Raw genomic sequence first — 16596 nt, 5'->3', positions numbered from 1 at the left:
CCGCCACGTGACACTTTTGTTTTTGAGTACGTCACTCGACGTTGTACTCCGTGCGCATGCGTGTAACAACAGTTGTATTACGTTCACGTTCGAAGTCGTATTTGTTTTTGTAACTGAACGAGTTCATAAAGATCAAATTGAGCAAAAATTCGAATTGGACATCAAGCTGCGCTTGGAAGTGGAGCCGAGGACTTCCTAAGTCTGGTCACGTGACTTTGACGTCATTTCAATGCGACGGTAAAATTCGATGCGACGTTTTCGTTGAATTGTTTTGACTTCGTGCTACACCGAGGTGATCGAAGGGATTTTGACAGTGGTTTGGATTGTTTTTGACAGGATGACAGCCCCAAAAGCCGTCAACATCAGCTCCGTACCCATCGACGCCTTTAGTAATTTAAGAATTACATCCATTTGGACGTTCCTCATGTCTGTAGGTTCAGCTTCCGACATTTGCGACACTAGCTAGCTAGCCATCGTTGGTACAAAACATTGTGCTTTTTTTATTTTTTATTTTTTTTTAGGTGAAGTGGTCGGAGCCATGGCTTATTGGCGGTTGTGCGTTTCACCTAGCGTGTCTATGCCTGACTGTGGTGACGTGCAAGTATTACAGAGCGCAGATTTGCCACTTCCTGCTCATACGTAAGTGGCGATTTTCATCTGTAAAATGGGTGTATTTTCGGATGAATTTCGCTATTTGGCAGCAAATGTGAATCGCAGTGTATCCTCCCTCGCTTCCCACATACAGTCGCCTTGGTGTACAGTGCTGAATATTTCAACGAGGTGGCAGCAATGAACTGGAGGTAAGAGAGTAGTATTAGGAATGTTCATAATTTACGAATGCCAACATACACCTGAATGCGTGAAACCTCTTGCAGGTCGTTCTCCGAGTTTCAGTACTTTGACTCCAGAGGCATGTTCATATCGTTGGTCTTCTCCATCCCGTTGCTCTTCAACGCAGTCATCATTGTGGTGAGTGCCGACATGTTGTCGTATTTCATCCATTTTTACTTCCAACCTTCAGCTGGGGGTGACAAATAAACAGCTTGAAGCAAGCAAGCACTCTTTGCATAGAACCACCACATGCCAGTTTTGTTAGCCGCTCGATGGCATTTCCCATTGTGTTAGCATTGAGCTAGTGGACTTTGCGTGTGTTTTCTGCGCAGGCGGTGTGGCTGCACAGGAGCTTCTCCACCATGACCGAGCTTAAGACGCTGCAGCTCAAACGGAAGGCACGCCTAGCCAAGAAAAAGGACTGATCCTCCGGAAAGGACCCAACTTCCGCCTACGGCCCCGCCAGAATGAGCAAAGCCAAAAAACAAATGCAATCTCAGAGGAGGAAAGAGGAATAGGATAGAGCCTGCTCCCTCCCTCGTAAGTATGTGGAGAGATTGTACAAGAGGACCAAAATCCTGTGGTGTTTAAATGCGTGATTAAATGTTTTTTATTTCTCTGCCAAAGCATTGTGAATTTGTATCTGTGGCCTTAACAAGTGCGCAAAACTGATTGGGAACAGTTGGCGGTCGTGGATCACCTCGGAGTCCGTCCGTCTGTCTTTTCCTAGGTTCAAAAGGCCCCAACAAAGGTTGCTAAGGAAAGGTGGCGTGCTTGTCGCTAGAGGGCGCCATGGACTAAATGAAGTAGCAGCGATAAGTCGAAGCGGAGGAGGAAGTGGTGAGAGGTTGCAGCCTGAATGAAATGAGGGAGGAGCTTGTGTGATTTAGAGTGGGTGGCTGGGTGCTGGCCAGGATCAACAAACAAGCTCCAAGCACAGGTGACACCTGCACAAGCCACTGATGTGTGAACAAAAAGATTCGTTTCAATTTAAGGGTCATGACCCAAATAGATGGCTTATTTATTACCCATTGTCAGGGGACTTTTTTTTTTTACTGATTTCAAACAAGATGATAATTCCTTGGCATTCTATCTTGGCTACATTTCATCATAAAAGCATTTTTGGGCGGGTGGGGGGAGTTTTCCAAGAAAACATTTGATGAATGAAGAAATTACATTTTGGAATGTTTGACCATTTTGAACCAGTTCTTTATTCATTTGTAAAACAGCAGTGCGCGCGCGCGCGCGTGCGGGCGTGTGTGTGTACACACACACACGTACACATGTTTCATTAAGCAGCATAAGTTTATCACAGTCAGACCCCTCCCGAACTTGTTTTTTTTCCCCGTTTCTCGTGCGGCCTGCCTTTGCAGCTGTGCCGCTCCGTCTAACTGATTGGTCTCACAAACACAATGTTGTTTTTGGAGGGCCGGGTTGCGCGCTTTCTCACTTTTATAACTATTTGCAGACAACAAAAGTGGCTTTTCATCATGCTCCGCAAGACAATGTGGGAGGAAAGTGGAGTTGCTTGCAGAGACAAGATTCAGAACCTATTTCAGCGCATCAAAACGCCGCGAGTAGTTGCTCTACGCATAGGATCAAGAATATATGACTGCTGTATTGTCACCCTCGAGGCACCACTCTTTGGGACATTTTTGTTTTGCGGCGAGATTGTTGAAACATAGAGCACCGTATGCCACTCGGCTCCATTGTTGGGGAGCACGGATCCGGTTCCTTGCCCGTCAAACTGGGCGGGCCCGAGCGACTTCTTTGCGAAGGAGGTAAACACAGACACGTCGAGTCAATTAAGCGCTTTTCCCCCGAGCTGCGCTCCCGCGCCCAATTCGGCGCCCGTTGACGAACGTGTTTGACGTCGTCTAAACGATCTCGCTTTCTCCGAGTCATTCGCCGCAATTAGGGCCCGTCCTCCGGGCGTGAACGGAAGCGGCGGGCTCAATTAAAGAGGAGGCCTCGCAAATGCGAACGTCCAATTTGCACCGGCATCTTTTGCATGCTGTTGCTGCAATCATGAGCGCTCATTAGGCATGCGGCCGCTAATTGCTATCGCTCGGGTCTCGTCGCGCTCAATTAGCAGCCTCCCATGAGTCGCTTTTACAGTATCACGGGAAACAACTTGGTTTGCGCCGTGTGACCGCTTGGGTGTTTTGTCGGGCGCGTGAGGAGAAAAGGCTTCTTTTGGTGTTTGCGCCAATGTTTGGTGCTGAGAAGGACATGAAATGTTGTATTAACGGGGAGGGGGGGAACCAATGTAGAAAATGCTAGCGAGACAGCCGAAGGACAAATAAGAATCAGAAAGAGGACCATAGGCAGCATTGTGGGCGCGGCGCACGGAGGCCCGCTTCCATTGTGGAAACATGTTGCTCCCGCAATTGTTCAGCGCTGCAACACATTTCAAAGTGCTCCTGATCAATCTCGCGTGTTGCACAAGTCGATGACTCATCGGACTAGATGAATCCAAAATGTACAAGAAAGAATCGTGACGCACGGCCTTCCTTCCATCGGTGTCGAGACACTCAGTCAGCTTCTCCTAATTGATCCTGATAGCGAATTGTCCTCGACGGTTATGCGGACAGACAAATAAACAGGCTGAAAGGCCACATGGGAAAGAAAGCAAGTTATCGAAAACAAAAGCAGCCGCGTACGTGGGACAGGCGGGCGGCGCAGCATTGACGATGTGCGTTTCTCGTGAATGGGTGTTTTGGGGGATTTTTGTCTGTCTTTGCTTTTTGTTGTGCTCGCCTCGCAATTGAATGCTCTCCTTGTTTGTGCCCCTTTCATCTCGCAGGCGACAGGGTGCAACTTTGAAACGCGAGTCGTTAAGTCTCGTTGTCCCGAAGCGTTTATGTTCTCAAAACAGCTTCCAATTTGATGCTATCGTTTGGGCCCCCGGATATCGTCTGTCTTCGTTGTTTTACTGCCAGATGTGCTTTCGAGCCCGCTGAGGGCGGCGGCGGCGGCGCCCACACATCAGGCTCATCGAAAATGGAAATGTTCCGGACCGGAAATTGACCGATAGGCTTGCTTTGTTCTTGTCGCCCCTGCCAAGAGATGAGGAGGTGACAGTCTTCATTGAACTCAACATGAATGTTTTGGAATCGGAGAGGATGCTAGATGATTTATTATTATTATTATTATTATTATTAATATTGTAATGGGTGATAAGAGTACTGAAATGAGTAATGAGGAGTTGTATTTCCTAATATATGCGTTCCATCCCCGCTCCCCGACTTGTTCTTTTAATTCAGGCACAGGGCTGGCCAGCGCAGAACACGTGACCAGGCCCCGTGACGTCAAAGGCAAAATGGCAGCCTCGTGCAGCAAATCGGTGTTGTTTGTCTGTCTGGGTAAGCTGCGCGCTATTCATTTGAACGAGCACCCAAGGTTCTATTCATGCACTTAAGGAGTATTGGAGGAAATCGTCTAAACGCCTCCGGCTGTTTAAGAATGTACGTGAAAGTTGTGAACTTGTGTTTAAACTTAGCGAAGGTGGAAACGCAGTGAGAATTTGGCCATTCCTTTTTGTCTTCACGTTTTCGAGGGGGCTTCGAAAGTCGTCCAGCGGCCACCGGGTTCTCTGGCAATCGAGTGAAATTGTTACTGTTGCACTTGCACTAGTCTGCCCCCCCCCCCCCCCCCCCCCCATCGCCACCTCAAACCGACCGGATGTGGTTTCACCGGATTGTGTTATCAGGATGACTCGAATTGACTGTCTACCCATGTCAACTCTTTCTTTGACAGGGAACATCTGCCGATCCCCCATTGCAGAGGCCGTCTTTAGGAAGATGGCAACCGATGCGGGTGTCGTTGACAAGGTACCACCCACCGATATACCGGCGTGAGCTGCACCTTACAAAAAATAGTGGAAAATAATTGCATCTTGCATTTAACTAGGCGCAATGCAAACTAATAAAGCGGTATTGTATTGTATTGTATTGTTTCATTCAAAAATGTAATGACAACTTGTCTGAAAGACATGCGGCCAGCCGCGCGAGGCCAACAAACGGATGAAGCCTCGGGAACTCGATCATAAATTGCCCACAAAATATTCCCGCCGGGTCCTCACGCTATTGGGAACCCGCCATTGGCTATCACCAATGCAAAGTCACGATCCAAGAAAAAAAACAACGCGACGATCGCGAGTTCACGTCCTTGAAGTTTGAAGGAGGACTCACGTTTTGCCCCGCGTGCTCTCTCCCCCCCGGCCAGTGGAGGATAGACAGCGCCGCCACGTCGACGTACGAGATAGGAAACCCGCCCGACCATCGCGGCCTGGCCTGCATGCGACGGCACGACGTGCCTATGAGCCACGAGGCCCGGCAGGTACCACGCTCACCCGCCTTTGCTCTATCTTGTTGCAGTGGCTCATTGACAGCGGCGCCACGTCCGACTGGAACGCGGGCTGCCCGCCGGATGCCCGCGGGCTGGCCTGCCTCAAGGCCCACGCCATTGACAGCTCTCATAGGGCCCGCCAGGTAGCCGGCCAGTTTGCTGGCCACGTTGCCCAGATGTGCTGCTTTGACTAGGTTTGACGTGGAACACGTTTGCTGCTCACGTCAAAAGATGAGGCATCAGTTTTGGCTCCTTTTTGTGTGAACCTCCGACTGGAAATGAGCTCGGTCGGGAGCGTCACGTTGGCGCGGGGCTGCCCCAGGAGCCACATTTGAATTGCGGTTGCCAAATCCCCGCCCACCCTCGCCGCGATTCAACTCGGCGAGTCGGTCGTGACGACGGCAACGCGAAAACATGAGACGTCGCGGACAAAATTGCTCTCGGGGGCAAACGCGGCGGCTCCGGCGTTGACAAGCGGCTGCGGGCGCTGAATCACATGGCGGCGATAGGCCGCGGCCGCAAATTGAGCACGCCGTCACTCCCCAGCTTGCTTGCATTTTCCTCACTTCAGCTCCCTCGTGCCCTCAGTGCAACCCCCCCCCCCCCCCCCTTTCCCGCTTCTGCTCTCCCGCTTCCTCCTCCTGGCCCGGTCGTCCTTCTGAAAAGCTTGTAATCTCCTCAAAGCGGGAGCGCCGAGCCCAGCTCATGTCCCCGTCCGTCCGCGCCATTGGCTTTGACACCGGCTCTCGCCTTCCTTCCAACCTTCATTAAGCGGCCGTCTCTCTCTGTTTCTTTTCCCATGCGTCCATATTTGCCGACCGCCAGGCAAGTCAACGGGCCCGATGTGCTTACCGCAACGGTCAATGGGAGGCTCGTCGGTGCCGAAACATCCATCGTGGTTTTTGTGCGGGATGGACGTTTGTTGCGAGTCGGTCGTCCTCGCCTATCGAGGGCGAGCGCTCGTCAAACAATTTGTTCAAACATTTGGAACTGTTTATTCCCGTGATTGTTTCGCGACCGGTTGACGGCGACTCTTTGGCCCCCTCTATTGGAGCCATTGGTCAGCCAGGAGCCGTTGGATCGGAAACCGCTTGTAAAAGCAGATAAATGTGCCGGTGCATTTTGATTTTTCTTTTGCGCTCTGAGCCGACGTGACTTGCGTTTGTCTCCCACTCGCAGGTGACCAAGGACGACTTCATGAGCTTTGATTTTATCCTCTGCATGGACGAGAGCAATTTAAGGTGCGTAAGCGTGCGCCGTGAGCCATACTTTTGTCGCTCGCAAACAATAAGGCAAAAGTTGCGTGCGACTGTGCTCCGTAGAGGCCAATGGCAGCTTTTAATGAGCATGTTCCTTCCTTAATCTCTTTCCAAAGTTCAGGCCACAGGGTCATTTTTTTTTTTTCTTTTTCTACTTTTAGGGATCATTTTTGAGATCACATGCCCTCGGCAGATCTGATCTGTAAGGAGCTTAGCGAGTTCTTTGGATGCCATGTCTATGCTCCTTGGGCAGTTTTTTTTTTTTTCTTTTTTTCCTCAGCCCCTTTTTTCTTTCACCGCATATTTTTCTCAGGAAACATTAATGAGAAGCGGAGAACTTTTTTTTTTTGTCAAACTACTGCAAGCACATGCAGCGGGTTGAGTTGTGGAGTGTGCACGTGGACATGTGTTGTGTTTCCATATCGTTGGTGTTCTCTGGTCGGGTCACCAAAAAGAGCATGTCTTCTTTCTGGTCCTTTCAGTAACTTGAACCGTATGGCCGGCTCAGTGAAGAATCGCCGGGCAAAAATCGAGCTGCTCGGCGCGTACGACCCGCAGAAGCAGCTGATCATCGAAGATCCCTATTACGTAAGTAGAAAGGCGCTCGCTCGCTCGCTCGCTCGCTCGCTCGCTCGGTGCGGCCGTAGTTGGGCTTTGGCCGTACAAAACAGTCCCAAGTGTTCTGAATGGATGAATCAATTCAATTCGAATCAATTCAATGAATGGGCTGCAAATCAAATGTGGCAAAAAGTCGGCAAGGCGGGTGACCTTGGCGTATGATTTGACTGGCTAAGTTGCAGGCTCCTTCACATCGCTTCCTCTGCCCACGTCGAAAGTTCTCCCCTTGCCTTTTTGACATTCCCTAAATAGGCGCGCTAGGCGCACATGAATAACGCGACGAGCCGAGCGGAAAAGGGGCAGGCAGGCAGGCCGGCCCGTTGCAAAAGCCGCCTGAGCCTGCTCGCTCGGCGTCGTCTCGCAGGTAGCAGTGGTGTGACCCGCTTTGGTTGTCTTTTGTTTTGCTGCAGGGAAGCGACCAAGACTTTGAAAAGGTGTACGAGCAGTGCCGCCGATGCTGCGAGGCGTTCCTCCAGTCCAACTCGTAGCGTGGCTTATGCAGTCGGCCCATTGCGTGGTGCTGCTGGTGGTGGTGCTGGTGGTGGTGGTGGTGGTGGGGAAAACCAACGCTCTTCACGTTTGTGTCTGAGCGCAGAGCCATGCCATGCCATGCCATGCCATGCCATGCCATGCCATGCCATGCCATGCCATGCCATGCCATGCCATGCCATGCCATGCCATGCCATGCCTGCCTGCCTGTGTGGAAATAAAACGAATTCAACTCGCTCATCTTGACATCTTTGTGACTTCAGGAACCAAAGAGACGCTTTGTTCGTTGTTGGTTTATTTTCCTTGCCGTTTACAGTCCAAAGTTCTGAACTGTCACCATCTCTTTCCGTGGCCTCGGCATGTGCAAAAATGTGCCAGTCCAAGTTGGCCATGTTTGTCGGAAGCCATGCAGGAAGCGGGCGGCCGTGAATCATGAACAAGAGTGTAGCCAAAGTTGAGAGTTTAACCATTTTTTCATTGATTTTCATATGATGTATTACTTGTGCCTTCTCTGCATCCATTACAAGCTGGTGATCCTGAAAGGGGGATCCTTCCATCTGTGGTCCCTTCTCAAGGTTTCTCATTTTCCCCTGGCAGGGGTTTTTTGAGTTTTTCCTTGCCCTTTTGGGAGCTTATGATCAGGGGATGCTTTGAGAATAATTGTCAATTTTTGGCTATGTGAAGCCCTTTGAGACTCTTTGTGATTTAGGGCTATACAAATCAACTTGACTTGACTACAGGAACCGAGCGAGCGAGCGAGCGCTGGAGACTCGCCAGCCGTTTCGTATCAGGGCGTCGTCGTCTTTGTCGTCTGCGATAGCCAAGATTGATTAGGTTCATTTTTTGACCAAATCCGCCTCCGCTCAAACACGCTTTCTCATGCAAGAGTTGTACTTTTGGCAAACCATCTGGTGCTTTTCCGTTGAATTGAACGGAGCCGCTCTCCAGACAAACGCGGAAGTGGCCTCGAAGGCCGAGCTCTCAATGTCGTTTGCCCTGAGCTATCTCTTCCTTTCTGATGAGCGCCCGGTCAGATGATCTTGAATGACAGGAAACGCGGCCAAAATAGACTCAGTGGTGTTTTGCACGCTACAAAAAATACTTGAGCTTGACCCGTAGCCGATTGCGGTCGATTTCGGAAGTTCCGCTCGGAATGAATAACGACTGGATGCCTCGAAGGTCCCGACATGGCGTCAAACCCTCGACGATGGCTACCGAACGGAACTTCTAATTTGATGCCGGCGCAAAGTGATTCAAAAGCGTGACCGAAAAGCAAAACAAAAATCTGATCCACAAGTGCAGCTGCGTCCGTCCGTCCGTCCGTCCGTCCGCGGCAGCGACACGCCGCGCAACCATTTGTGCTGGCCGCGTTCAAAGTCCCAAAGCGGAAGTCAAACATGACTCTTTTGTTGTTTTTTTTGTTTTTTTACCAATGATATCATTTATTTAAATATATCTGTGTAGCGTGGGTTGAAGACAACGCGCACGAAAACCTTAAAATATAAATATGTTCCGTTATTCCCCTCCACGTTGAAGTCCGCCTAACATCTGGTGCAGGTGCTTGGGCCCGTCCAGTCCGTATCCTTTACGTGGGATCAAGCAGGCGGCCCATCCTCTTGTCTGTGTGAGGTTCCCAAGATGTCCGGTCACCTTTTTTTAGTTTTGAGCAGCGTAGATTTGAGTTGAAGGACACTTGTTACGGCTGAGTTCAACAAACCGTTTTTCCACACGGCTCGTTCCACGTTGGAGGCACTTTTCAGAGCGTTTGGATTGCAGAAAAGAGCATGCCGATTGTCCGTCCCCTTTGCCGTGTCCGTCCGGCCGACTTATGGGGCGCTCCCCGTGGCGCTTTGTTCAGCAGCCGAGGTGGAGCGGCCGGCTGGCCCTGGCCGGCTGGCCCTGGCCGGCTGGCTGGCCCTGGCCGGGCGTTACCCCCCCGTGCACATGGGGCTGCCGGCGAGACGCGTGAGTAGCCGCGCGCATCGTTTGAAATCTGCCAAAAGGGAAAGAGGGGCGGGGCCTTAAATGACGCACACCTGACTTCAGAGCAACGGGCTGGCTTAGCTTACATGCGGCGATGGTGCAGTCCCGGGTCTGGTGGTACACGTGGTACACGTGCTTCCTGCACTTGGGGCTGAAGTAGAGCGGACCTGCAATGGCAACGTTTGTCAACGTCCGCTGGAGCTCGGCGGCCGGCGCATGTCGTCTTACCTGTGATGTGCTTCAGGTATTTGTCCTTCCGTCCGGGGGAGGCGGCGGCGGCGGCGGCTGCTGCGGCTGCTGCTGCTGCTGCTGCTGCTGAACAGGACAGGACAGTTGACTTGTTCAATACCAATCTTTTGGTTCACATAAGTGGTTCTCAAGGCAATTAGCCGCATGCAAAGAGCTAGCTAACGATCTTCAACCCCCAACATGCCCACCCACCCCCCTTCTGCTCGTCTTCTGCTCGCGTTTGCGGGTCGTTGGAATGCTACTTGCTTGACTCACCTGGCAAGGCCGCAGCATTTGAGAGCCAAGACAAGGGCTTGGATGTACAGGGAGAAAGGGAGGCTCTCAAATGGCTCATTTGGGTCAAGCCAACACGTGTTCTACGGGCGTTATTTGGGACTGCTCTACACGGCAAGTGACGGGCGGACCTTTTGGGCCCCCGAAACGTGAGCCCGAGACCAGACGGGCGTCTTTACTCACCGACTGGTCGATCCCTTCTGTCTGCTTTGGATCTGCGTAAATCTCTGTGTTGCCCGCGGGGGGTTACGGCGCCGCTCCAGCGGTTCCGGGGGGCTTCGGCCACCCGAGTCTTGGTCATCGTCGTGCTCTCGGCGCCGCGGCCGAGCTCCTCCACGCGCCTCGCCAGCTCGGTGGCGCGCCACGAACCCTGGGCCACGCTGGCTCTGGTCGTGGGAGCCGTGCCGACGAGCGTGCACGTGAGAAGCAGCAGCAGCAGTCCCACAGAGGCGTGCGCACGCAGTCCCCTCATAGTTCTCGCGGGCGTTGGGCGAGCAGCGGGAGGAAGAGGGGGAGGTGGGAGTCCTCTGGATAGCTGCAAGACAAGAGAGGATGAAAGTCATGTAATTTGCCATGACAAATCCTGGCAACACTTTACACAGCCGGATGAAGGCATGTGATAAAAACTTACGCAGATGTGTTTGTAGTCACATCAAAAATACTTGGTTAAAAAACCCCCACAGAACCTCACGTTGACTGAGAATGAAGCCCTTAAATGAGCCAGTTAAATGCTTTGAAAGGATTTTCCAAAACAATCATGGGTCCGTTTTGGCCAAAGTTGGGCTTCCTGTGCGTGCGTGCGTGCGTGCGTGCGTGCACGCGCGCGCGTATACCGATGGCGAGCTTGTATTTTCACATAGCAGACGTTGGGGGGCTTCTTAGGTCCTTTTGATAAATGAAGCAAGTTCCCCCCCCCCCCGCAGATACCGAAGCCCACAGTCACTTTCACTCTCTTTTCAAAAGCAAGCATAAGAAATAAAGCGTGATTAATGATCAAACCACGAGACATACCTGGATGTAGCTTTAAAACCAAATGTAAATCCTTTTCTAGAAAAAAAAATCCTTCTCGATAAGTCCGCTAGACGTCTATTTCAATCATTAAAAAGAGCCGGGGGTCATAAGTGGACCCTGGGCCACGGGGCTCCCGTGTCAGGGGCGCCTGGGTTCGGCGGTTGGGAAGCTGCCAACTCATTCAGCCGCGCTCGAGCGCTCACTTTCGGGGGATGAGTGCGCCTCGGCCTGGCTGGCTGGGTGGCTGGCTGGCTGGCTGGGTGACTCACTCCGCAGTGCCAGCGATGACGATGATGACGATGATGATGATGATGGCGGTGGGCATCCTTCCTCTTTCGCTCCGCTGTTTCAATATATATCGCTCTCGTGTCCCGCACCTCCCGTTTGATACTTCCACTGAAATTCCCAATCAGCTCCGATGACTTTGCTGGGATCCATGAATAGCGCGGTGACGCACCTTGGCGTCGTGCGTAAAAGTTCTCCAAAGTCGATTACGCGCGGAGTTTGGCCGCTCTCCTTTCCCTCGTTCCGCGAACTTGTCCCATCACTTGAGATGTACTTGGCTGCGAGTCGATGCCCCTCCTTCTTTTATGCGGGCGTGTATATTGTCCCGACCCACCCAGCCAGCCCATTTGTTCACCCTCCTCCCTCTCGCAAGTGACTTCAAACTTTTCTGTTGTTTGCGGCTCCTCTAATGGACACCCGTTTATTGAGTCGTCATTGTTTTATGGCTTTGTTTGGACCAAGATGCATCCATGGCAATTGGAGAACTTGTAAAGAGGATAGGCGCTGTGACTTATTGGATTTATTTAACACAGTTGCAAATGATTTTTTGTTGTTGTTCTTCTGTGACGTCCGAGTGCAGATTTGAGGTTGTGAGTGCTGCATGCTGGCAGTGACTCAGCTCACTTGTCAAGGAGCTGGCTTCCAGAAAGACGCTTCAGCCTGTTTCTTGCCGCTTTGACGGCAGAGCCGGCCGAGCCTTTCTGACGCGACATATATCGGCTTTAAATCTTCAAGCAATGCTTTGAACACAAACATGGATAAACATGGATATGCGGGATGTTGGCCCTCCCGCACCAGATGATGGATGATGGATGCGCTGTCCAAAACACTTTTGTTCCTGACTCCCAGCTTCTCATTGGGTTGGCTCTGTGCCCCTGTTGGCGCTGAAGTCAGCGCATGGCAGCAGCAGCAGCAGCAGCAGCAGCAGCAGCAGGTGCCATTTGAACTGTTGGAGGCTTGTCCAAGTTGTTGACTTTGACCCGCTCCCTGCCGTGAAACTGACCAGATCATCAAGTGCCATTTGAACTGTTGGAGGCTTGTCCAAGTTGTTGGCTTTGACTCGCTCCTTGCCGTGAAACTGACCAGATCATCAGGTGCCATTTGAACTGTTGGAGGCTTGTCCAAGTTGTTGACTTTGACCCGCTCCCTGCCGTGGAACTGACCAGATCATCAAATTGACAACATATGATGGCTGGCTGGCTGGCTGGCTGGCTGGCTGGCTGGCTGGCTGGCTGGCCGGCCGGCTGGCTGGCTGGCTGGCCGGCCGGCTGGCTGGCTGGCTGGCTGGCTGGCCGGCCGGCTGGCTGGCTGGCTGGCTGGCTGGCTGGCTGGCCGGCCGGCTGGGCTTCAGCAGGGGGCATCATGACGCAATGGCAGCAGAGAAAGAGGTCACGCTCCCTTTTCCTTGCCTAGGTCATCATGGCAATTGGAACAGCCAGCAGTTTTGAGGAACGCTTTTGAGGGCCAGGCCTTTTGTGATTTGCTCCAAACGGTTGGATTGTTTTTTTTTTTTTTTTGTTTTTTTAAGGCGGCGGGCGCTATCGAAAGAACGCGGCGCTCTCATGTCGCGTGGCTTTCTCTTGTCCTCAGAATGGGGAATGCGCTCGTACGTCTCCACCGCAAGTATGAAAGCCGGCTCGGTCTGTGTTGGCCGCAAAGCCCCGGTTAGTGAAACTTGAAAGCCAAATTGAATTGAGGCCTGTAAATGGTTTCAGGGACGGACAGGATCCGTTGCGTGTAATTGGCGCAGCTCTCTGGCACGCACGCACATCCGCACCGCAATAGTATTAGGCCGCTCGGCTCGCTCGTGCCGTGACTCAGCCAGCTGGCCAGCGGCAGCAAACGCACGGTCGCTCCTGTCTTGCCGCTGAATGTTTTGAAAAGTGCAAAGTGCAGCGTGCGTCCCGTCGTGTTGTTGTTTTTTGAGCAGACCGCACCGATGGACTCGCGAGTCAGCCGAGAGGTGAAAGCGGCTACGCGAGCAACTGCGGGAGGATCTCAAGGCACACATCTGGAAGGAGGCAAAGAGGCCATGAGAGCAGATATCCAAACTAGGCGCTCGTTGCTGCGCATGAGTCACCCACGTGTGAATTCCGCGCCCGCCCATGACGAGGACGATGACGACGCGTGAATCAAAGGCCGGTGGATGCATATTTTCTGGACGGACGGACGGACGGACGGCTGGTCGGCCGGCCGGCCGGCCGCCCTCCCGCCCGTCGTCCGAGCTGAAGTTAAAGGCTCACGTGGGCTATAGAAAGAAAAAAAGCACACATTTGGCATCTGAGCGAGGAGCCGAGGGAACTCGTTGATAGTACGACGCCGACGTTGTTATCGGCCGCTTTAGACGACTTGATTTCTTGGCGCCTTTCCACGATGGGCGGACGTCCGTCGCTCGGCTCATGAGATTCCGCGCAGGGGTCGGGCGAGCGCCGTTCCGCCGAAGCCGCTTGAGCCTTTTCCTCCTTACGATAAAGAAGCTCTTTGGAACCTCTTCCGTCATTCCCCGGAGGAGACATCGATAGCGCATTATAAGCCACGGGAGACGTCCCGCGGGACCTCTGCATTTGGATGCCTTTTGAAAGCGCCGCGCTCAGCGTGCAGGGAAAACGCATCTAGGTAGCTTTTGCATCAAATGCAGCTTCATTCTCGCGTGAATTCCTTCCCAGGCATCATGGACGGGCGGCTCATAGCCCTTGGCTCAGTGGCCTAGTAGTAGAGTGAGACTGGAAGGTTGTGGGTTCAAACCCTGGCCGGCCGGGTCATACCAAAGACTATTGCGATGGGACCCATTGCCTCCCTGCTTGGCACTCAGCATTAAGGGTTGGAATTGGGGGGTTAGATCACCAAATGATTTCCGAACACGGGCGGCACCGCTGCTGCTCACTGCTCCCCTCTCCCCCAGGGGATGGATTAAAATCACATGGGGATGGATGGGTTCAATGCAGAGGACAAATTTCACCACACGCAGATGTGTGTGTGCCGATGGTCATTGGGACTTTAACTTTGACTTTGGGACTTTTTTTCTCAATGTCAAATCCTTCCACTCATTTTTGTCCGGAATGGTCCGAAAGGCAAGCCGACGCGGCTAACGATGCACTTTAGGCGCTCGGTGACGCTTCCGAGGAAATTCTTGGCTGGGGAGCGGCGTTCCACAGAAAAGCCCAATGGCTGCCATGAAAAGGCACTCAGACGCTCGCCTGCCCGCACAAGCGGGCCGGCTCACTCGCTCGCTCACTCGCTGGCTGGCTGGCTCGTTCGGGTTACACTTTGGCCATTATCCAAGGTGCCGTCCGTCCCATTTGGAGCCATTGCGACTCATCGCAGTACTCGCGACCTTTGTCTGACACAAAATCTTTTGTGAGTGTGTCATTGTGTCATTGTGCAATGCGCATTGTGAAGTCTGATCACTTTCTTCTTGTCCTATTGGCGGCTGCTTTGGCCTTCTTAATCTCGACATTCCATCCACCGTTAATGTAACGCTAGATAAGCCGGCAAGCGGGCAAGCGGGCAAGCGGGCCGGGTTGGCTAAGACGTGCTGTGCTGTGCTGTGCTGTAAACCACAACACAAACAGCGGCAGTGTGCGGCTTTTTTTCACCATCTTAGCGGCTGTCTTGCATATTTTGCACAGATTACTTAACGGGTGACTCAAAAGTCGTGACAAAAGGTGGCATGCGGTAAGCGGCCCGCTCGCCGACCTCATCCGGCCTAGGGAGGGAAGATGGCGCGCGTGCGACGGGCGGGGGGTCCGATTTCCCGTGGCGTCGATAACCTGAGCCGGCGCGTCCAACGGGAAACGTCGTCATCGGTTCCTTTGCAAAAGCGTGAAAGCATCGTTGTCAGCGAGGTGACCTCGCCGACGTCGTGGAGGCCATGGGCCTCCTCTCTCGGTCCACAACTTGTCCATCTGCGCCATTTTGGCTCTTTGTCGTGAGTCCGGGAAAAGCGTTTGTTGGCGTTTGCGTTTTGCTGTTATTTTCTTTTGGCCATCTGGACGTCTTCAAATTGTTCAATCGTCTTCAATAATTTCTTCACCCTTCTCTCTCTGGCTGGGAAAAAATGTTGAAGGAAACAAGAATGGTTAAGAACAACAAGAAAGGAATGAAAAGTGAGGGGGGACCTCGTCTGCGTGCGTGCGTGTGTGCGTGCGTGCGTGTGCGTGTGTGTGCTGGCTGGGCGGCCGGTAGGGATTTACGAAACGGCTGGAGCGAGGCTGCTTTTGTGATAGACACAGAAAAAGCTGGTGCGTTATTTTCTCCTTCAGATAAGAGCGGCCGTGATGTACGGCCCGTTTTATGCGCTCGGACGGAACGATGACTTATTCCAGTGAAATCAAGTCCAAGTCAGAGGAATGGAAGTACGTGTGTGTGTGTGTGTGTGTGTGTGTGTGTGTGTGTGTGTGCGTGCGTGCGTGCGTGCGTGTGTGCGTGCCAAGGGCAGGCGCAAATCAACAAACACGCCGTCCATCTAGCAGCGGACACATATCAAATGATTTATCGGTCCCGGCGGCCGGCGTTGGTGGCCCGTCGACAAGCGGGCCGGGAATCCACAATCCAAGCTCTTTGCAGTTTCCCCATCCGCTTTTCTGGTTCACAGGACTGGAAATTGTAGTGACGGGAAAATAAAGCTTTAAAGTAGCTTTCGTGAACCCGTCGTCGGATCTTGGGAAAAATGGCAAGAATCTCACCGACGCCCAAAGTCTCCGAGTGGGTCCGAGCACTTTGTAATCTTTCCCGGAAGCATTCGCTTTGCCTTTTTTTTACAGGAAAGAAATAGCCTTGGACGCAGCGTGGCGGGCGACGCCGGCCTGACGCTAGCCAGACCCGCGCTAGTGACGGATGGACGACAAGCGAGGAACCCCAAGGCTAAACAAAAGTGACGGCCAAAGCGCCGCTTTCCAGACTTTCTTGACAAATTGGGACAATCCGTCAGTGTGCACTCAGGCCGGTAAAGAAACTCGCAGTCCATGAATCACATTTTGGCGAGGGGGGGGGGGACCTTAAAGAATGTGACCATCAAAGTGCGTCGTTTCCATCAACAAAATAGCAGCGCCGACGTTGGCAAACGGCTTCATTTGATGTTGTCACCGAGCGACCGACGCTGACCTTTCTGAGAGTGACCTCTCTCTTGGTGCAAACTTTCTGCAGAGCCGCCCGCGTTGGAGTGCTGCCCTCTGCCTTTGGGAAAACGCAAGAAGGAGCAGCACGGTGGAAGTGGGGCTTGGATTTTGGAGGGAGGGAGGGAGGGAGG

The 16596-nt window shown here is 52.6% G+C and overlaps 3 protein-coding genes across 14 annotated transcripts; 2 read left to right on the top strand and 1 right to left on the bottom strand.

The window, feature by feature from the left end:
* Positions 1-80: 80 nt before the first annotated feature.
* On the top strand, positions 81-2392 carry tmem18 (transmembrane protein 18). 2 transcript variants are annotated; one of them, XR_015854380.1, is made up of 7 exons: positions 81-237; positions 337-430; positions 522-639; positions 746-800; positions 876-969; positions 1164-1371; positions 1562-2392. XR_015854380.1 is itself a non-coding variant. In XM_088362009.1 (6 exons), exons 1-6 carry the CDS (start codon positions 230-232, stop codon positions 1254-1256), a joined length of 462 nt encoding a protein of 153 aa, XP_088218135.1. In that variant the 5' UTR covers positions 81-229; the 3' UTR covers positions 1257-1457. The 2 variants fall into 2 exon arrangements, 1 of the variants encoding a protein (XP_088218135.1); XM_088362009.1 differs by lacking the exon at positions 1562-2392 and having other exon boundaries at positions 1164-1457.
* acp1 (acid phosphatase 1) lies at positions 1632-16578 on the top strand. Of its 6 annotated transcripts, XM_088361997.1 has the most exons (8): positions 1632-1771; positions 3774-3908; positions 4098-4196; positions 4591-4664; positions 5211-5324; positions 6361-6422; positions 6923-7028; positions 7469-7785. In XM_088361997.1, exons 3-8 carry the CDS (start codon positions 4154-4156, stop codon positions 7544-7546), a joined length of 477 nt encoding a protein of 158 aa, XP_088218123.1. In that variant the 5' UTR covers positions 1632-1771; positions 3774-3908; positions 4098-4153; the 3' UTR covers positions 7547-7785. The 6 variants fall into 6 exon arrangements, with proteins under 6 accessions (XP_088218123.1, XP_088218121.1, XP_088218119.1 ...); XM_088361995.1 differs by lacking the exons at positions 3774-3908; positions 5211-5324; positions 7469-7785 and adding exons at positions 5059-5172; positions 16112-16567; XM_088361993.1 differs by lacking the exons at positions 1632-1771; positions 5211-5324; positions 7469-7785 and adding exons at positions 5059-5172; positions 16112-16567.
* alkal2a (ALK and LTK ligand 2a) lies at positions 8816-11680 on the bottom strand. Of its 6 annotated transcripts, none has more exons than XM_088361988.1 (5): positions 11267-11680; positions 10236-10587; positions 9759-9845; positions 9617-9697; positions 8816-9540 (listed from the first exon to the last, which is right to left on the bottom strand). In XM_088361988.1, exons 2-5 carry the CDS (start codon positions 10522-10524, stop codon positions 9476-9478), a joined length of 522 nt encoding a protein of 173 aa, XP_088218114.1. In that variant the 5' UTR covers positions 10525-10587; positions 11267-11680; the 3' UTR covers positions 8816-9475. The 6 variants fall into 6 exon arrangements, with proteins under 6 accessions (XP_088218114.1, XP_088218116.1, XP_088218118.1 ...); XM_088361990.1 differs by having other exon boundaries at positions 8818-9540; positions 9759-9839; positions 11064-11659; XM_088361992.1 differs by having other exon boundaries at positions 8818-9540; positions 9759-9833; positions 11064-11659.
* Positions 16579-16596: the final 18 nt, after the last annotated feature.

The sequence above is a fragment of the Syngnathus floridae genome, chromosome 19, assembly GCF_059516105.1.
Source record: "Syngnathus floridae isolate MCC-2025c chromosome 19, RoL_Sflo_1.0, whole genome shotgun sequence".
Taxonomy (NCBI): Eukaryota; Metazoa; Chordata; class Actinopteri; order Syngnathiformes; family Syngnathidae; genus Syngnathus; species Syngnathus floridae.
This window is presented reverse-complemented; position numbering and strand designations above follow the sequence as displayed.

Coding starts and splice junctions, on each gene's coding strand:
- acp1 (XM_088361995.1), top strand. CDS start 4,154: ATGGCAGCCTCGTGCAGCAAATCGGTGTTGTTTGTCTGTCTGG. Junction 6,423..6,922: donor ATGGACGAGAGCAATTTAAG/GTGCGTAAGCGT, acceptor TGGTCCTTTCAG/TAACTTGAACCGTATGGCCG. Junction 7,029..16,111: donor TCATCGAAGATCCCTATTAC/GTAAGTAGAAAG, acceptor TTTTTTTTACAG/GAAAGAAATAGCCTTGGACG.
- alkal2a (XM_088361988.1), bottom strand. CDS start 10,524: ATGAGGGGACTGCGTGCGCACGCCTCTGTGGGACTGCTGCTGCTGCTT. Junction 9,698..9,758: donor ATACCTGAAGCACATCACAG/GTAAGACGACAT, acceptor TTGCCATTGCAG/GTCCGCTCTACTTCAGCCCC. Junction 9,541..9,616: donor GGACTGCACCATCGCCGCAT/GTAAGCTAAGCC, acceptor CCCTTTTGGCAG/ATTTCAAACGATGCGCGCGG.
- tmem18 (XM_088362009.1), top strand. Junction 431..521: donor TTTGGACGTTCCTCATGTCT/GTAGGTTCAGCT, acceptor ATTTTTTTTTAG/GTGAAGTGGTCGGAGCCATG. Junction 970..1,163: donor TCAACGCAGTCATCATTGTG/GTGAGTGCCGAC, acceptor TTTTCTGCGCAG/GCGGTGTGGCTGCACAGGAG.